This window comes from Gadus chalcogrammus, chromosome 23, assembly GCF_026213295.1.
Source record: "Gadus chalcogrammus isolate NIFS_2021 chromosome 23, NIFS_Gcha_1.0, whole genome shotgun sequence".
In the NCBI taxonomy this organism is placed as follows: Eukaryota; Metazoa; Chordata; class Actinopteri; order Gadiformes; family Gadidae; genus Gadus; species Gadus chalcogrammus.
The window spans coordinates 8,620,698-8,639,864 of NC_079434.1; the positions used below are offsets into that span (position 1 = coordinate 8,620,698).

Below are 19,167 nucleotides of genomic sequence, written 5' to 3' on the forward strand. Positions count from 1 at the left end.
AAGAGGAATTAATCAATTCTGAAAATACATAAATAGTATAAAAGCAAAAATCCTTACTTCCCAAGAGACTTCACTGAGCGGGAGAGGGGGAAAGAAGCAAAGACGTGGCATCGAGCTGCGCGGTGTGATGCACAGATTATTGGCAACACTTGCAGAATCATTTTAATAGCGGCCTCGGAAAAATACGACACAACGCCGCCGTGAGCTAATATCATATAAATGTTAATGACGATCCACGCAGGTGGTGAGGGAAATGAGGAATCTTCCGCCAAGCTGATATCCCGCCAACTTCTGGCTTCTGTGTTTAATTAGGTTTTTCCTGCTTATTTCTAGATTTTCTTCCCCCCTCTCCCCCCGCCACCCCCCTCTCCCCCCGCCACCCCCCTCTCCTCCTATGTCTGCATAGGTAAACAAGGACAAAAGAAGGAAGATAGGCAGGCTGGTAAATACATAGAGAAGGCTGAGAGAGAAAGTGGAGAGTGTTTCCGACGTTGTTTGAAGCCCAGTGTTCCTGGAGGCAGAATGCGTTGTGTTTACCTCGACCGAGCTCAGCGGGGGACTCTTGTTCTCTTCCAGCGGGCCGTATGTCTGTGCTGCTGTTGTTTAAATAAATGAACCAAACGGTGGAGCCAACAGCGGAGCAGGGGTGGCCGAAGCGACTCCGGACTGCGCCCTGGCGTGTTAGTGTGCTAGGCGGGTCCGCGGTAGACGCGGTGCCGACCGCTGGGTCACAGTTTGACGCTAGGCTACCGCCGCTAGCCGGACGAGTAAACACGCTGATTTGATACTGACCAGATAAGCCTGGATTTTCACTTTCCTTTTTTTTTGTGTGTAAACACATACACACACACATACACTCACGCATACACACACCCTCATTCTCACACACACACAACCACACGCATTGACACACAAAGGCATACACACACCCACACCGGACACACACACACACACACACACACACACACACACACACACACACACACACACAAAGGCACGCGGGCAAACACACGAATAGATGCAGACACACAAACTCACACACAAACACACACAAACAAACAAACACATGCTCAGTAAATATTGGCAGTGTTGAATCTCACAAATGTATATATGTGTTTGCGTCATTGCCTTACGATTGAGTCATTTATGTTTGTTTTACAAATGTCTTAGAAAAACGGAAAGATGTTGTTGCTTCTCGGATCAGGCTGTGCTGTCCCCATGTCTAGGAACTCAGTTAGGCTGTTAACCCCGTCTGGGGATTCAGTGTCACCATAGATGGACGTGGCTTTGTGAGGCCAGAGGTTGCTTGAAGGATAGACATAGAAAAGTCTCAGGGTTCCTTGAAACAACTTCCCCATACCCCAAACGGCCCAGTCCTAGCACAGTGACCGCTGCTCATACAAGTAGAGAGTATCCATGGATACCCATAGACATCTTATATGATAGACGGAGCATCGAATGCTACCGCCTACTGGCGCTGACGAGACGCGGGGCCGCCATCTTGGAGTGGTCATCCGCTCCACTCAGTGTCATCCGTTTGGCTGGAGCAATGAACTGTCAGCGCATTTAATTAATCATACCTCACTGAATACCACAGATTTTCATGCGTTTCTTTGTCATACGTGTAGCTATGATAAAGGCCACATGGTTTGGCGTGTTTTATTATTCAATACCAATTATACCAATAGTACGGTAATGTTAAATCTTACTTGTGAAAAGTAATCCCCCGATTCCTATTGTGGATGGTCCGCAGATTTGAGCAGGAATACGCTGAACAACAGCCCGGCATCCTGTTTCTGCTGCTGTTGCTGCTCCCGGTTGACCACTCCAAGATGGCGGCCGTATTTCTCGCGTCCCAGCAGCCAATGCTCCGTCTATGCTATAAGATGTCTATGTGGATACCAGTACCAATGGAATCCAAACTGAACCCCGGAAGTAGTTCTCCCACAAACATGGATTGGATAAGTCACACAGCTCCCAAGAGCCAATTAGGAGAAGCTTCTCTTTTAAGGCAGAGCTCAAACGCTGGAGAAACAAAACACTGTGCACGCAATGTTTAAATTTCACCCTCGAGACTGAACTAAGGTGCACTTATTTTACGCTGCAACTAAGTTGTTTCATCGGAATACACTCAGTCATCTTTTAAGCTTTTTTCTTCGTCTTGTCTCTAACCATCTGAACTAAGTGAAGAATTGTGTTCTCTACGACTAGGCCTTTCAACAAAACAAGCGGGGAAAAAAAGAGGAACAGAAAAACTAAAGATTATTCTACAAGCTTTACCTTTAGTGAAAACCATGCACTCTTCCTTAATAGCACAAGTACATGGGGTATTCCAGTCAGGTTCAAGCATTTAACAAGGAAATGGTCCTAAGAAATTCCACTGGCATTTCCTAAATTAAACCAGAGTTAAAATGCACCCTATGTGGATTTGAGCAAGCAAAGTTCTGCATGATTTGATTGACATCATTCGGAGCCAATGAACGGTGAAATGGGGAGGCCACCCAAGGAGGCCTATCAGAATTCTCACCACCTGTGCGACTGCATTGGCTACACCCCTGCTCGCAATCAATTCTCTGTAGGAAACAAGCGGTGAGCGTGTGTGTTATTCCGGGTGAGTGGTTGCCTCATGCATAGGTTAAACGAGAGCAGCTGGGGTCCCCCCGCCCACCATGGTGCTGAAATGGACGCCTAATAAGCTGGAGCATTGACGCTGGCTTTCATTAACCTCCCGTTTTACTGTGCTTGGCTGGGAGACTAGAGGATAGCTAAACCAGCGGTTGCAGCTCAGCCCCGGTCAGACGGTGTCTAATGGAGTTGTACAGTCTAATGAATGAATGAATGAATCTCACATTAATCCATTCATTAGCCTGTTAGCATTGATGCCCTCAGTGCAATGTGTGGATAAATGCTGGATAATGTGTTTGTTGGACGTCTCTCTGGCCTGTAATCTTAATGGGTGAACGATTGTTCCACATTGATCCGTGGATTAATTAAGAGTTGCAGACACTCTGTGTATGTTGCATTACAATTTAATTGAGTTGAAAACAATAGAGCACAATAAAATAGCACAGAATACAATAAAAAGGTTGATTACAAAAAAATATTTACCATACAATTTGGATCAATACAATAAAATTAAAATCTGAAGCAAGTCGACGAACAAATAATATTATTGAATTAAATGTGAACAATAGAATATAACTGGCATTTGAGTGTGTGTGTGTGTGTGTGTGTGTGTGTGTGTGTGTGTGTGTGTGTGTGTGCGTGTGCGTGTGTGTGCAGTCGACCTGGAGAACAGACAGGAGTAGAAGTTCTGTGAAGCAGATGATTGTTCTGGAATATGAGGAATTATTTAGTGTTGACATGACCCTTTTTTGGAGACCAAGAACACAACGTGCAAACCGTGTGTGTGTATCAATGTGTTTGTTTGGGTTGCGTTGTAGGCCGACTCAGTGTGTGTATCGCAGTGTGCGTAGTTTAAAGGATAATATAAGAAAAAGAAAGATTGTATTGATTCAGAATTGTTTTTATGGCCTCTGCCAATTCAACAAAGTCTGTCAGGTCGGTTAGCCATAGCAGTGGGCTGTTCTTCAGAAATCACACACCGGGGAAGGCCCCGATTGACCGATTAGATTAATCAAGGGTTCATGAAAGCCTTCTAACAACACTTTTTCAAGTGTGCGTGTGTGCTTTTTGCGTTTTTCTGAATTTGTGTTTTGTTTTCTTGTTTAGTTTGTGTATTTTGTTTTCTGTGGGAGTGTGTGTGCATGTATGTGTTATGTCGCAGAGTCCGTGCTTTTTTTCATACCACGCACATGTGTGTTGAACCATGTGTTTGTGTTGTACCTTGTGTGTGTTGTGTGGGTGCATGTGTGTGTGCTTTAAAGAGTTGATGTGTGTGTTTTACACTGCGTGTGGATATTACAAAGTTTGTGTGAGTGTTGTGTTTCTTTACTGTGCATGGAATTTGGTTCAATCTTGTGTAACATTAAACGCGAAGTGAACCCATCATCAGAGCCTCCCCACTGTGACCTATTTCCAGAGGAAACAGGATATGACATCAGGGCTCACCGTGGGAGGGATATGATTTGATGGTTCGGCTGCTCTGGCGGTGGTGGGCAGAACCCTTCTAGATCGTGATCCCCCCTGTTGGGGCTCAATACTCTCTCCATCTACCCAGCCCTGGTCAGGCAAAACACCAGTGAAAGAAAAATCGTCTTTGTCTCGTTTTTGAACACCTCAGTATACTTTGATCAGTTGGAACAAGTTTTGTGAATGTTCCTCTTTGATCCACACTCGGGTCCCGTTCTCTTCGTAACATCAAAGTTATTTATTTCAGAGTTACTTCAACGTGACAACGTGACACCGAGAGGGGATGCTATTGCTAGCGCCACCGGTGTGGTGCTGCTACGCGTCTGGGGAGCGGTAAATGTTGTTGTTGACTGTTACTTTCCGGCCCCTATAGTTTAACGCCCCCGTGGTGTGTGCCAGATTTCATATCCAACATTTCTAATTGTAAAACTCGTACACTAGCTTGAAAAAAAAACTAGCTTGTCTTAAGCATGGGGATAACAACTCTCCCATAGTGTAGAATCCCCCATTATTTTATTTGTTCCATGGAATAGTGTTCAAAGTCAAGCTGAAATAGGGTTCATTTACACTTTCAAAAGCTCTTCTATAGCGCTCCATACATATAGTATATATACCATGAATAACTAGTGCTGTAGCTAATCGAACAATGGACCAATACACTTACCAATCAATGGATTGTTCAATCAACCAATACAGCCTAAAATTGAATAGCCTATTGTTACGTATTTTAAGCACATAATCTGCCCCCACATAACCAATTGGAAGCAGGATCGAACACACAAGCTGCATTACCCACATAGATAATAGGAAGCAGGATCGAACACATAAGCTGCAATAACTACTCAGCCACAGATGGCAGCACCTCTAGACAGGTGAGGAGGGCGGAGCCAATACGTCACACAGGCCACGCCTACTTCACATAGGTCACGCCCACTTGATACTAACCAGCGCGGGGTTCAGATTGAGGTCAGAGACACAGGCGGACCCCCAGAGAGCCTCGGGCATAAGCCCCGGGGCTCGAAGTTGCTCTTCAGTATTTCTCTCCACGCGTGTTGGATACAATTCCCTCCCTTTTGCTTCATAGTTACCATACCGAAATACTTGAACAAATAAAGGAGTTAAAAGCGACCCGGATTGGACTACTTTCTTCAAGAATGCTGCACTATTGCCTAAAAACTGTATCCATCTAGTCGTTTTTAGCTGTCTGCCATTTTGTGAGGGTTGAGACAAAGTACCAACACATCAAATGGAATGAGAGACGACTCCCTGAGTCCATCAATTACATTTAATGGATGACATCTGAAAATGGATTCATAGCTGCCGCCGGTGCTGATGAGGCAGCAAAGATTTAGGGATGTCAATGAAACCTGTAATTACTGAATACCACCGTACATCATCACTACCATTATCTCATTGAAACCTCTCCGAGGGATCGCTCGCCTGTCACCTAATAATGGTACGCTATTGTCAAAGACTTGTCTGGGATGATATTTATTTGCTTACAATATGTCAGGTCTGATATTTATTTGTTAAAAGACATTTCAGGTCTGAAATGTATTGGTTAAAGACCTGTCTGGTTGGATATTTATTTGTTAAAGACTTGTCTCGTCTGATATTTATTTGCTAAAGAAAGTGTATGTAACAAACAAAATGGTGGGACAAATCAAGTGTGACACTAAGAATAACTCTTTATTGACAGAGAAGAACACAAATAATTAATCTGCATGGATTCCAATTGATTTTACTTCATGAATCCTGTGGGCTTACGACAGTTGTGATTAAATTAAAATACATTAGAAGGTACAATAAACATGCTTTAATAAAAAAAAAAATCTATTTTTTTTGGTCAAATCTCTTTTTATACAAAAAATGTACATTCTATTTAACAGTTCATTTTCCGACCACTGAATTTCTCTTATAAAGCATATATACTCGTCCAACCCACCTCAACATCCTGATGTCTAATTCCATATGAACTCTTATTATTTTTTCTTTCTTGTTCCGCAATTTCTCTATTTAAAATAAGTATAACACAATCTATTTACAAGGAAACTCCAAAGCAAAGTCGTTGATTAAGTTGTGATTCATATTAATAATAATCATAATAATAACAGTAACCCCAAATACTGCTAAAAATGAAATACTGCTAAAAATGATCAGATTAAGTATGATGGTGATGAAGCAGGGAGATTTTAGTTTTTGCAAGACATCACTGACATTTTTCTAAAATACAAGACCAACATGGTGTGGACACTTTTGCTTGATTGACTTCATAGAATACAAAAATATTTATTCCCTTTCGTTGTAATGAATTTATTCCGAACAAACTTTTGGAATTTCGGTAACGGCCAGGCGTGCGAGTTGGAATTTAAAATACACAAACAACCTTCTTGGTCGTGAAGCCATCACCGGTTAAAGTAGAGTGATGGGTTGAACGTCAGCAAAACAGAGCTCACTGGGGCACAGACGAGGAGAGGGATCAATTTAAAATGAATACAACGTGAACAATGCGTTTCAGCACACGATCCACCCCACCGCCTTTGCAATAAACATAAATTGATTTCGCTGTGATTCATTAATAATTCATCAACAATTTGCCTCATTTTCAGTCACTGTGTGGAATGCTGCATTGAGACAAACACTTTTTTAATTACACTCCACCTTAATGAATCACATCAGATCTAGCAAAATAAAATGCAAAAATTTGCTTTATGGAATACTCCTTCCCTTTCGGAAACGACATCCGATGTCCGTTTGTAGAAAGAAAAACACAGAACGTAAAGAGTTATCCGTGAGGTGCCACAAGCCAAAATACTTTACAGGTGTGTCTTCAACAGGTTTTCATTTAGAAAGAGGGCGCGCGTCGCCGCCAATTGTTTCATGATGATCCGTCGGGGGGGAGTCTGCAAATGGCGGGGAAGGGGAGGGATTCGAACACAACCTGGAACGACTCCAACCGTACGGATGTGAGCCGGTCGTGGGGGGTGGGTGGGGTGTATCCTTCCACCGTCGTCGTGTGTCTGGAAGGAGGAGAAGACGGAGGAGTTCATCCATCGCGGCCGAGCGGAAACGCCGGCGACTTTCGCTAGCTGGAGCGACGGGAGCCGCAACAAAAGCAGACGGTGGAGGGTGGGGGTGGAGGAGGGTGGAGGAAGGAAAGAACATCACGTTAGGGGGCTGATTTGGCTGCGCTACGTGGCGTCCGCTGCTTATTATAATGTCACACACATCTGCTGGGGATTACAAACTAGAGCGGAGGGGCTGTCAGGGCCAGCTCCGAGGATGGGGGGGGGGGGGGGTGAAGAGCTAGCCATCGTTCGCTAATCTTCCCGGACCCCAATTCTAATAGATCTTTCCCGTGGTCGCGATATAAAAAAAACGGTTTAAAAAACTCGCTCACATAATCAAAGACCGATCTTTCTGTCCTTTTTAAGCACGTCTGCAGAGAGGGTATGGGGTGTAAACAAATAAATATACATTGTGTGTTTATATATATATATATATATATATATATATAGGGGGGAGCTGCAACATGATGGATATTTCCAATGATGCATTTGAAATGGTTTTAGGTGTGGGTTGAGGTTGAGGACGTGTAGGGGGAAGGCAATGCATCATGGGAATAGCTGCAAAAAAGCTCTGTCTACCTGTGATCATATTCAAACCCAGCATGTCTGTAGCTATGTGTGTCTGTGTGTGTGTGTGTGTGTGTGTGTGTGTGTGTGTGTGTGTGTGTGTGTGTGTGTGTGTGTGTGTGTGTGTGTGTGTGTGTGTGTGTGTGTGTGTGTGTGTGTGTGTGTGTGTGTGTGAACATTTCAGCCTTTTTTTTAATAGGAAAGTTGTGTCTCTCCACATGGCCTCGGGTAGAATTTAAACGAGTGGACACTGGGCTGGGGGGAGGGGGAGGGGGTAGATAGAGAGAAAGTGAGGAGAAGGGAGACATGGGAGCTCCTTTGTATTCAGGTGAGTGTTGGACGAGCAGATGCCTGCACAGCCAGCGGAACGACAGAGAGAGTGAGAGAGAGGATAGCGCCATCTTCACACTCAACATTCACACACACGCTCTTATTTTGTAAAAAGGATTTAGGATTAAAAATTCCGAGCTTCAGATGTAATATCTGAAATGGGCCACTCTATCTGTATAGACGGGCGCGGAGCGTGTTTTAATCACATATTCACACTCCCACGCTCTTATTTGGTGGAGAGGTTTAAGGTGAAAAAGTTGTGGATATGACATCCGAATAGTGCAGTTTTCTATCTGTTGGAGAAGAACAAAGGTCTTTCTCGCGGATCCAGTTCATATTGAGATCGCTCGCGCTGCTATTTTGTAAAAGGTTGAAAAGGTTGCACTTTGAGGGATCGAAATAAAAATCCCAGTTTCCAAACATAAACGTCTTAAGGTTACGACATTTCCACCGAACGGCTAATAAATTACGCTGAACTCGACGGATTGGGGCGCCCGCGTCATTACCCACAAGTCTCGGGGGCGAGGGGCGGGGGTACACCCTCTGGCGTCACGCCGCCCTTTCCCCGCGGCGGTAACTGCCAGATAGATGTTGTTGAGGGGCCGTTCTGCATCATTAGCATGTCGTTATAGCCTTCTTTATCACTGACCGCATTAGCCACCCTTTGCCGGCATTGGCCTCGGAAATGTCACGCGGATTAATGTCTAAATGTTTGCAGATGCTCCCTTGGGAAGACCGCTGCTTGTTCCATTTACAGGAGGTGTTGAGCTGTCAATGGGTTTTAATAACGGCAGGAGAGTCTTGTGCTTCAACCCTTAATGCCTGCAGTCTGAGCTGTGGGCATCCTTGAGCCTCTAACAACTACTAATCACTGCTTGCTCATTGAGGACTTGTGTCTGAATTCACTGAAAGGTGATTCAAATAAAAGAGTCTGCTAAATGACTGTATTGTACAAGGTAATGATATTCTTTTATGAAAGTCAAATAATCAATAAATACATTCCTGCTGTGCTGTCATCTTGCCACAACATTGCATTATGTTTTTTGTTGACCTTCTGTCAACCAAAAAACAGAAGGTCAACATATTTGCAGAGATCTGCCCAACTCTTCAAACCATAAGCCAACGTAACCTAACACTATAGCCTTTCCTAAATTATCCCTGTTCTAACCTAACCCTAACCCTAACTTAACCCAAATGGAACTTAACCCCACCACCTACACGTTTACAGGTGTTTAACGTGTGGTTCATGGTTAGGGTGAGGACACATGATGATCTATGGGGTTATCCATAGGAGACAAATAATCTCACCCAGCTTCAGTTGTCAATATCAGAAACGTGGTTCTCTATCTGCAGAGAAAAGAGCAAAGGACAGTATTTTAATGAAATCCACCTGACATATTGTCTCACAACAATAATAATATAATTTCTCCTTCACAAAATATTGTTCTGTGACATGAAATCTCTTCCTCGCATCAGAGGTCTATCATAATATAGTGATAGGGTATGATACGGTAGGAAGCAATATCATGAACGCGACACAAAGGGGACAGTGTCTTTCATTCCAAACTGAATATTTCAGGTCACAGCAGTTAGTGCAGCAAAGTGTGATGGGAATATGAAATAGTCACATTATAAATTTGGCAAAGGCTTTTAAAAAAACTGCTAATGCTATTATATGACTAAGGGGTTAAAAGCGTGCAAACAGGAAAGTGTGTGTTTTTTATCTGTGTGTAGTCATGAGGGATTTTTTTGCCAGTGCCGGATTTTGCGTGTTTGTGTGTGTCTCTCTGTTTGTGTGCATGTCTCTGTGTTTTTGTGTGTGTGTGTGTGTGTGTGTGTGTGTGTGTGTGTGTGTGTGTGTGTGTGTGTGTGTGTGTGTGTGTGTGTGTGTGTGTGTGTGTGTGTGTGTGTGTGTGTGTGTGTGTGTTTGGAGACCTTGGTTCTACTCTGGAGGCCAGAGTCAGCACCAAGGAGAGACTGTCAGCCTGTCCTAACCTTGCTCGCCCCCACCGCTCACTCATGTGAACCTCGCTTGCCCGCACATCTCAGGCCATGAATAATTCTGGAGAATTAGCTTTCAGGGAGCGAGACAGCCTGCCCACCAGGACCCACCCCCAACCCTCCCCCCAGCGGTCCTCTCTCTCTGGCTCTCTGGCTCTCTAATTCAAATAAGCTCATTTCCCCACTCAATCTCTTAATTTCTCACTTCAGCCCTCTCTCTCTCTCTCTCTCTCTCTCTCTCTCTCTCTCTCTCTCTCTATATCTATATATATATATATATATATATATATATATATATATATATATATATATCCGACTCTCTTCTCTCTATCAATCCTCCCTTCAGTTTCGATCTTCTTTGTATTTCACTCTCCCAAAATATCTCTCTCCCTCCACCCCTCAAACTCGCCCACAATCGTCTCGCTTTATTCACCCTCAAACCCCATCCCCTGACAGCTACTTGTCATCGTCGCTCCTCGTCTCACTCTCCTCCACTCATCTTCCTCAACCCTCATCTCTGACTCCAGCCTTCTCCTCTTTCCTCTCCTCCGCTTCTCTTCCTCATCCCCCTCCTCTACCTCCTCCTCCTCCTCTTTTCTCTCCTCCGCCTCCTCCTCTTCTCTTCCTCATCCCTCTCCTCGGACCTCAGCCTTCTCCTCTTCCCTATGCTCCCCTCACCTCCTTCTCGCCTCCTCCTCCCCCAGCCTTCTCCTCTTCCTCCTCCTCTCCTCCACCTCCTCCTCTACTCTTCCTCATCCCTCTCCTCCACCTTCAGCCTCCTCCTCCTATCCTCTTCCTCCTCCTCTGCTCCACCTCCTCCTCTACTCTTCCTCATCCCTCTCCTCCACCTCCAACCCTCTCCCTCCTCCTCCTCCTCCTCCTCCTCCTCCTACCAGGTGGCGGCTCCCCTCCTCGTCGTAGTCCTCCTCTCCCCCGTCAGTCAGCGCTCCCGCCTCCCCGTCTAGCGCCTCCTCCCCCGCCTCCTCCCCCGAGTTCTCCCCTGCCTCCGACACCGACTCCTCGTTCAGGGAGTCGCAGTTCTCCTCGTACTTCCTCTGGGCATCTGAGGGGAGAGGGGGAGAGAGGGAGAGAGGGAGAGTGAGAGGGGGAGAGAGAGGGAGAGAGAGAGAGAGAGAGAGAGAGAGAGAGAGAGAGAGAGAGAGAGAGAGAGAGAGAGAGGGAAAGGGGGAGAGGGGGAGAGAGGGAGAGAGGGAGAGAGGGAGAGAGGGGGAGAGAGAGTGAGAGGGGGAGAGAGAGAGAGAGAGAGAGAGAGAGAGAGAGAGAGAGAGAGAGAGAGAGAGAGAGATCATGTTCTTAAATGCTCTGGCAGTATGAAAATGTTTTTCGTTGCCATGCCAATAAAAAGCCTGAAGACAAAAGGGAAAGGGAGGATGAGAGAGAGAGAATGTGAGAGAAAGAGAGAGAAAACGCGTGAAAGAGAGAGAGAGGGAGAGAGAGGCAACTCTCTTCCTACCTGCCACTAAATGACTCCTATCTCAGTTCACCACAACATACCCTTGGATAAAAGGCTCTAACTGAAGAACTGAACGCAAACAAACATGGCACTGTTTCCACAGCTCCACGTATGACAGTGGGCAGTACAAGCGAAGACGGATCAATTCACCAAAGCGTCATAGTTAAGCGCCCGGCAAAATCTGTCTTCCAGAGGTATCTACGCTCCATATCTATCCTCTGTACCTAGCCTCCATATCTGCCCTCCATACTTGTCCTCTGGCCGGGGATGTTTCCACAGAGAGCCCCTCCACAGCGTCAGAGATGCGGCGGTGCTGTCTGGCCCTCATGACAGACGGGCAGCTCTTCCTCTTATCTCTCGGCCCGTCAGCGAGATGGATGGACCACACCTCTCGCTCCCATATCCCCCTCTCCCAGTGTGTGCCGGGTTATTACACCACCGCACCACCTCGTCTCCCTCTCCTTCCTGCTATCTCTCTCCTGCCTTTCTTCCACCGTATCCACCTCCATGGCGCTCTCGGTAGCCCACACACTCTCTCTCCCCCCTTTTCCATCTATTCATTCTCTTTATCCATTCCTCCCCTCTCTCTGTAGCACTTTCTCATCTTTGCGATTTTCTCTTCTCTCTGTATCCACCACACTCTCCTTTTTATCGTCACGCGTCTATGTTCACTCTCTTTATACCAGCTTACTCTCTCCCTCACTCTTTCTCTCTCTTTGTCTCTCTCTATTTCTCTCTCTCTCTTTCTCTCTCACTCTCCCTGTCTCTCTCCCTCTCTCTCTATTCCTTTTCTATATATATATACCCTAACATCAATCTTTCTTCCCTTCTTCCTCCGCCCTCACTCTGTCCTCCACACACCCAAAATTATTACTCTCCCTCTCTCTCCTTTACCCCCCCCCCCCCCCCCCCCCATGGTGATGACGTCATGGATCCGCGATGCTCACCACACTCGGCTCTCTGCTGCTTCTCGATCTTGTCCAGGCGTCCTAGCAGGGAGTCTATCTTCACCTTGATCTGTCCAAGCTCTCGCTTGATGATCTGCAGCTGGTCCGTCTTCACCGCTGACAACACACACACACACACACACACACACACACACACACACACACACACACACACACACACACACACACACACACACACACACACACACACACACACACACACACACACACAAATCCCTTCATCATCGTTGTTATTATCAACATCATCATCATCTTCATCATCATCATCATCATCATCATCATCATCATCATCACCCCCCCCCCCTCCCTGCATCTCACTGGATCATTTCCTATGCGATAGCGATCGGTATCGTCAGCTTTGTCTTATCGTTTGCTAACACCACCCAAAAAAAGCTTTAGCCACCATCTCATTTCCTCAGGGAGGCTGAGGTTTTAATCTAATCCAGCGATGTTGCTGTGGCCCCAATATCGCGTTCGGGGGACTGCTCACCACAAGCTTTGTCTTATCGTTAGCTAAACACGGTCATAAGTGTTAGCCACCATCTCTTCCCTAGTTAAGAACGGCAAGACCACACCGAGGCCCCGGTTACGAGCGGGGCCCACACAGCACGTTTGGGACGCTGCTTATCACAGTTTTTTCTTATCGTAAACTAACACCAGAAATCCAGTTTCTTCAGGTGTGTGTCCCAGGTCTTAGTCCAGAGACTTCACTGAGGCTCCCTCGTAGTGAATGCGGCCCCTGTAACCAATGTGACACCCTGCTGTTTTCAATTTGGAGATTAGCGTGTGGCTTAGCAGTGCCCTGCTGTGCCTTGGTGTTAAATGTGAGTCCGCTAGTGCATGTAGCCGTTGATGTTAGCTTTACGGCTCTGTGATGTTTGCATGAAGCATAACCGAGGCAACAGCTTAAGCCTTTCTTTAACGTTATCAAAACAAACTGCATTGGCACAGCGCTGTATGTTTATGTTATGCAATTTGAAAAGAACCACAGAAAGGGTTGCATTATTTCTTTATCAAAAGGAAAGTTACAATGACTGAACATTCACCTGAATGAATTGATTTGTCTTTTATGGTGACACGCTAAAGTTAGCGTCCAAATAAAAGCGTGATGACTCTTTCATTGTGCTATGCTCAAAGGCACCTTGGCACTAATTCATACTAGACAGAGTCTTAAATCTGAAGATGCAGACACATTCCAATTTGGACTTTTATATCCCAACTCCATCAACCAACATGAGAAGTCTTAAACTTAAACCATTTTACATCCAACAAGACATAGGCAATGTTTTGTCATGATAGGGCTTGTATATCAGAATGCATCTTGGGATTTTTGTGGACAATACTCTGTCGTAAATATACATATACCGTAACCTAGGCTAATGAAATGAGAAACGCTGGGCCAGTTACAAGCCCCATTACTTATTCTTTTCTGAATTCTACCTTTTATCAAATTAACTGTAATCTGAGATTTCAATGCACTTAGATTTAGCGTATATATGAGTAGGCTGCATACAACCCGATTCGTGGGATGATTTGAGGCATTTTTCAAACTGCAGCAAAGCAACAGAAATCCACCAGACAGCCGATTTCTACACGAAAATATGTTTACTGCTTCAACGTCTCTCCCCCGAGGACTCGTGAATGTGGATAAATAACCGAGTACAAGCAAATCACATGAAATTGCCTCAACGTCGACAGCTAAACCTTGACACGCCGAAAACTAATCCCCATGCGCTCTCTCAGATACGTCTCCCTCAATTCAAACTGTCCCCATCCGACCGACGCAGAGAGAGAGAGAGCGAGAGAGAGAGAGAGAGAGAGAGAGAGAGAGAGAGAGAGAGAGAGAGAGAGAGAGAGAGAGAGAGAGAGAGAGAGAGAGAGAGAGAGAGAGAGAGAGAGAGAGAGAGAGAGAGAGAGAGAGAGAGAGAGAGAGAGAGAGAGAAGTAGAGGGTTGAATTATTTATTTCGCAGCTGGAAACCCCAAGCTGATTAAAGCATAAAAAAGAAAAAGAAAAAAAAAGTTTAAAAGAAAAACCTAATCCCCTTCTCCAGTGTGTGTCGTTTCAGGAGATTGAGGGTGAGAGGTGGGCGTCTGCGGGGGCTCCGGCGGAGGAGGGCAGTTGACAGAGACATCAGAGAGGAGAGCAGTAAAATCCCTTTGACACCCATCACAGCCTGGCAAGACATGGCGTGGGCTGGTGGGTGGGTGGGTGGATGCTGGAGTTTGACGAGTTGGTCGCAAACACACACACACACACACGGTGAGTCAAGTCCTCCCGACTGTTTTTCAGCGGCTCCCGGAGGCACACCATACATACGCCAAGGTTCACCTTAAAGCACGTCCACGCGAATCAGATTCGATTAAGTCAGGTTTAACATTGCTTCTTCGACCGCACCCCCCCCCCCCCTACCCCCGTACGCGGGTCACAGACCTCCGAACACGCCTCAGAGGCCTGGAGGTTTGGGGTGTAGGAGCTGAATTAGTTTCTAATCAGATGGAGGGAAACAGGCCGAGGAGATATCAGAAGATACCCGTGTTTGTGTGAGCCGGTTCTGCATAATGTTTACATCCTCTGAGTTCATCTCAACATGGCGCGGCACTTGATTAATCCCCGAGATTTAACGCTTGATCCTAACCAACATTCGTGCCGGGAGGAAACTGTGAAATCTGTGTGATTTGGCAGAGAGACTCACATGCACAAACAAACAACACACACAAGCACACATGTTCGCACTTGTTTTAGCACAATCTCAGTTTGCTTGCCTTGCCATGTTTGCCGTCCTTTGATGATAACAACGTCCGGAACAGTCGCTAATTTTCGATAGCCACAGGCTTTGTGCCTTTGTGTTATCAAAGAGACAAACACATAGTCCTTAACTATCAACATTTGGCCGGCTGAGCTTGTCCCTGGCATGCCAGGAAAAAAAATTAATGAGTGTGGAAAAAAAAGGTCCTCATTTGGCACTAACAGAGATTTCAAAGTAGAGGCAGTGGAAGCTAATTTTGGTTAATTACCCTGGCAAAAAATTGGTTATTCGTCCCGTGGATTGATCGGTAGTCCGTATTATTTAAATGTTTGTATTAATAAATATTGACCTGCGGGGGCAGCCGCTGCTGAGCTCATTTGAAACAGCAAAATTGAGCGGGAGAAAATCAGCGGTTGGCATTGCTAATATCACAGAGGCGTCTTGCGGCCAATTTCTAGAAAATACACAGCGACCTTTAAAACTGAGAAATGTGGCTCTGTTAAACTCAAACACGGCTAGAACTCGAAGCAAGTCAGCACAACTTATAGTGTCAGAAATGTTGATATTGTTTAGATAGTGTCTGTGCTGTTTGAAAGGGCAGCAGCTGGCTCAAAGTTCAAATTATTTATAACTTTCATCTGGGCTGCCAGAACTTGGTGGTGGTGGTGTTGGAGTTTCGGAGCAGCCTAATTGCCTGCCCGGACTGAGGGCCTATCTCCACATATTTAACCATTCTCATGGCAGGGGGACTAGTCGCTCGATACCACAACTAGTGGGTAAATGTCCATGTGATCAATGGCCCCCTGACAAACGTTTATTTACGACCTGAACACCGCGAGGGGAGCCTAAACTTCCTGAACCATTTCAGACAATCGACCCAACACACTGGCCTCCTCGTCCGCCGAGCCAATCTCCCCCCGCCAGCGCAAACCAAAACAGCCATTTCTCATGATACTGGCAGAGGCAAATTAGTCTCCCCGACGCACAGGGCCACTGCCTCGATAGAGGGGAGAATTCATCGACTCGGCCCCAAAAAAAGGAGTTTGAATGTGTTACTTTTTTTCATTTTGTCTCTGGACTACACACCCGGTGCAAACGTTCCCATGACAGATCTCACCAAGCTGTCTGTGCTGATAACACCGGGCTAAACACAAAAACAACAGCTACACACACGCGCACACACACGCGCACACACACACACACACACACACACACACACACACACACACACACACACACACACACACACACACACACACACACACACACACACACACACACACACACACACACACACACACACACACACACACAAAAACAGACACACATACACACTCACACAAGCGCGCCACAGCCAATTATACTCCAGCCGGGGGAAAAACTGACAGGGAAACAACTGACCACAGTCCCTGCGGGGCCCCGAGGGAGACCCTGTTGTTGTGAGACTAATTACAGAGAGGGGGCGGTGGAGTTGCCATGTTTCACAGGTTAATCGCAACAGGCAATAAACACTGTGGACAGTTGTGGCCCAGGTGAGGCCGGCTGTACCTTATTAGGCTTGTTAAGATGGACTAATTGGAGATTGGTGAATTCCAATTAGACTAATTGGAAATGTGCATCGGCCAATTAGTCTAATTGGCGATTGGAGATCATACAGAACCGGGTGCGGTAATCCATTAGTCACGGTCACATGGCTTTTGTAAAGTGGCCGCAGGCAGTGCTATGTATCTAAAACAGTAGTTCAATAACCGCTCATAGAGATGCCAATAGCAGCGTTTGTCATCGTCCACAACAAACGAAACACAACGTAACGAGCAGATGATGCAAACGGAGTGATGGTTGGATTGATTAATAGACAGATTGGTCATTAGGATAATGTCTGTGGCCTGACGGATGGAGGATGGAACGGCTGGCTGGGCTGGATGGATGGAAGGCTGATGGGATAAACGTTCTTTTCTGGACGGACAGACAGACTGATGGATGAATGGATGGATGAATGGTTGCATGGAACGGAGGAAGTTAAGACGACCCAGCACATATTAGTGTTCAATAAGGCAGGAACGTCTCGGCACCATTCATCAATCAACACCCCCATTAGGCCTGTCTGATTCTCCCCCCCCCCCCCCCCCCCCCATCCCAAGCACCACCCGGGGTGACCCAGCAGGGGGTCCTGTTTGGTTTGAGGTCCCCCTTACTCACGTTTGGGGCCGGTGGAGGACGATGAGGAGGTGGGAGGTCTGGAGGAGGAGGAGGAGGAAGAGGAGGAGGTCTTCACGGGGAAGGTGGTCTTCGCTCGGCGCGTGGAGGGCGCCACAACCCGGGAGCGCTTCAAGGGGATGACGGCTCTGGGGGGCGGGGCCACACGGCCGTGGTAGTCAAACAGCCTGGGGAGGGGAGCATTGGGTCGGATGTAACTCTTTATTTAAACAGCACTTTTAAAGTATATCATATTTATATAATTATATAGAAGTTTGGTTTGTATATATGTGGGAATAAATCTAGCTGTATTTATAACACACTTAGAAAGTATGCAACATTTACATTTGTATATAACATAAGTATATAAATATATACTGTATGTAGAATACAAAGTTCTTAAAAAGTGAAACAATGCAACAAGAATAAAGACTGAGTCTGGGATATTTCTGAGCAAACAAAACAAACCCATTTTGGGCTATTAAATTACTATTACTTAGGGAACCAACACAATTGTAAACTTTTCCCACCACGGCTCACTGTATCATCCATTCCTTCTATCGATTTCTTCCCACCTATCAGATGATTCCATGGCTACCCTACAGGTGTATCTCGAGGATGCGGCGTGCCGTTCCTAAAGCAATCAGCCACCACCTATTTCTCAGGTGCAGTCCTCCCACCACCCCTCCAACGATTGTCCTTCAGGGAAACTCCGCCAAGGACAGGCGGACTGGTCTGCCAGCCAGGCGGACGTTCAAATCTCTCTCAAGTCTCTCTTTCCAAAGTACAATAACATCCCTCTTCCCCGGGAAGACGGAAGAGCCATCGCAGGCAATCACGGTCCCATCAACCTTCCCCTTCAGAGCAGCGTGCGGAAGCATGAGGGATGGTTCAATAAATGCCAGGCGTAGCACTAGCAACCTGCCCGGGAGAAAGGAGGACTTCCTGCTGGAGAAATGCCAGGCGCTCCCTCGCTAACGAGGCCGGGGCTAGCTCACATGACATCGTTCATTTTCATCCGTTCGTCGGGACTAATCTATATATACATATATCTCCCACTCCGATACTTTGACTCGCTTTAGGTTTCGTTTTTAATTAGTTCTGGAAGATGGGACTGTACCCAAGCTTTAGATCATCGGCTATTGTTAAAGAAAATATATTGTCTATCTCAAATGATATGTTTGCTCTAATGTCATCTATAGTATAAATTATTTGTAATCTATCAGCACAGATTGCTTCATGTTCAATTTTGTTTTCTTTTTTTCATGTTGGATTTGAAATTATTACGCACCTGCTGTAGAAATCATCTCTGTAGTACTCGTAGTCAAACTCGTAGCCACTGGGAAACAGAGAGAGAGAGAGAGAGAGAGAGAGAGAGAGAGAGAGAGAGAGAGAGAGAGAGAGAGAGAGAGAGAGAGAGAGGAGAGGAGAGGAGAGAGAGGAGAGGAGAGAGAGAGAGAAATGGTAACAGATGTTTTATGGAAACTATTTTGGATCTGTCAAGACTGAATATAAGTAAATCCAAGCAGTTTAGCCATAATGGACACAATCTATTTAATGACAAGCTAGCGGCAAGATGAGCCGCAAAGCTTCAGAAGGAATAATTCTAAAAAGCTAAAATGGCGGCCATTTACAAAACAACTGAATTAACTGTAACCAAGAAACTAATGCCAACTGAATGCTAAACGTAGAATCCAGAGTTAGAACGCATTCCATGAAAGCA

At 45.8% G+C, this 19,167-nt stretch overlaps 1 protein-coding gene across 1 annotated transcript in view; it reads right to left on the reverse strand.

Moving 5' to 3' along the window:
• Positions 1 to 5,773: 5,773 nt before the first annotated feature.
• Positions 5,774 to 19,167, reverse strand: part of LOC130377698 (RNA-binding Raly-like protein) — a 54,834-nt gene continuing 41,440 nt past the window's right edge. The window contains exons 3-8 of the mRNA XM_056584854.1: positions 18,736 to 18,783; positions 17,448 to 17,632; positions 12,480 to 12,596; positions 10,952 to 11,121; positions 9,366 to 9,404; positions 5,774 to 7,181 (exon numbers count right to left, since the gene is read on the reverse strand). Of these exons, the coding sequence (XP_056440829.1) occupies positions 9,372 to 9,404; positions 10,952 to 11,121; positions 12,480 to 12,596; positions 17,448 to 17,632; positions 18,736 to 18,783 (553 nt within the window). The 3' untranslated portion in view covers positions 5,774 to 7,181; positions 9,366 to 9,371. The remainder of the gene's footprint in view (positions 7,182 to 9,365; positions 9,405 to 10,951; positions 11,122 to 12,479; positions 12,597 to 17,447; positions 17,633 to 18,735; positions 18,784 to 19,167) is intronic.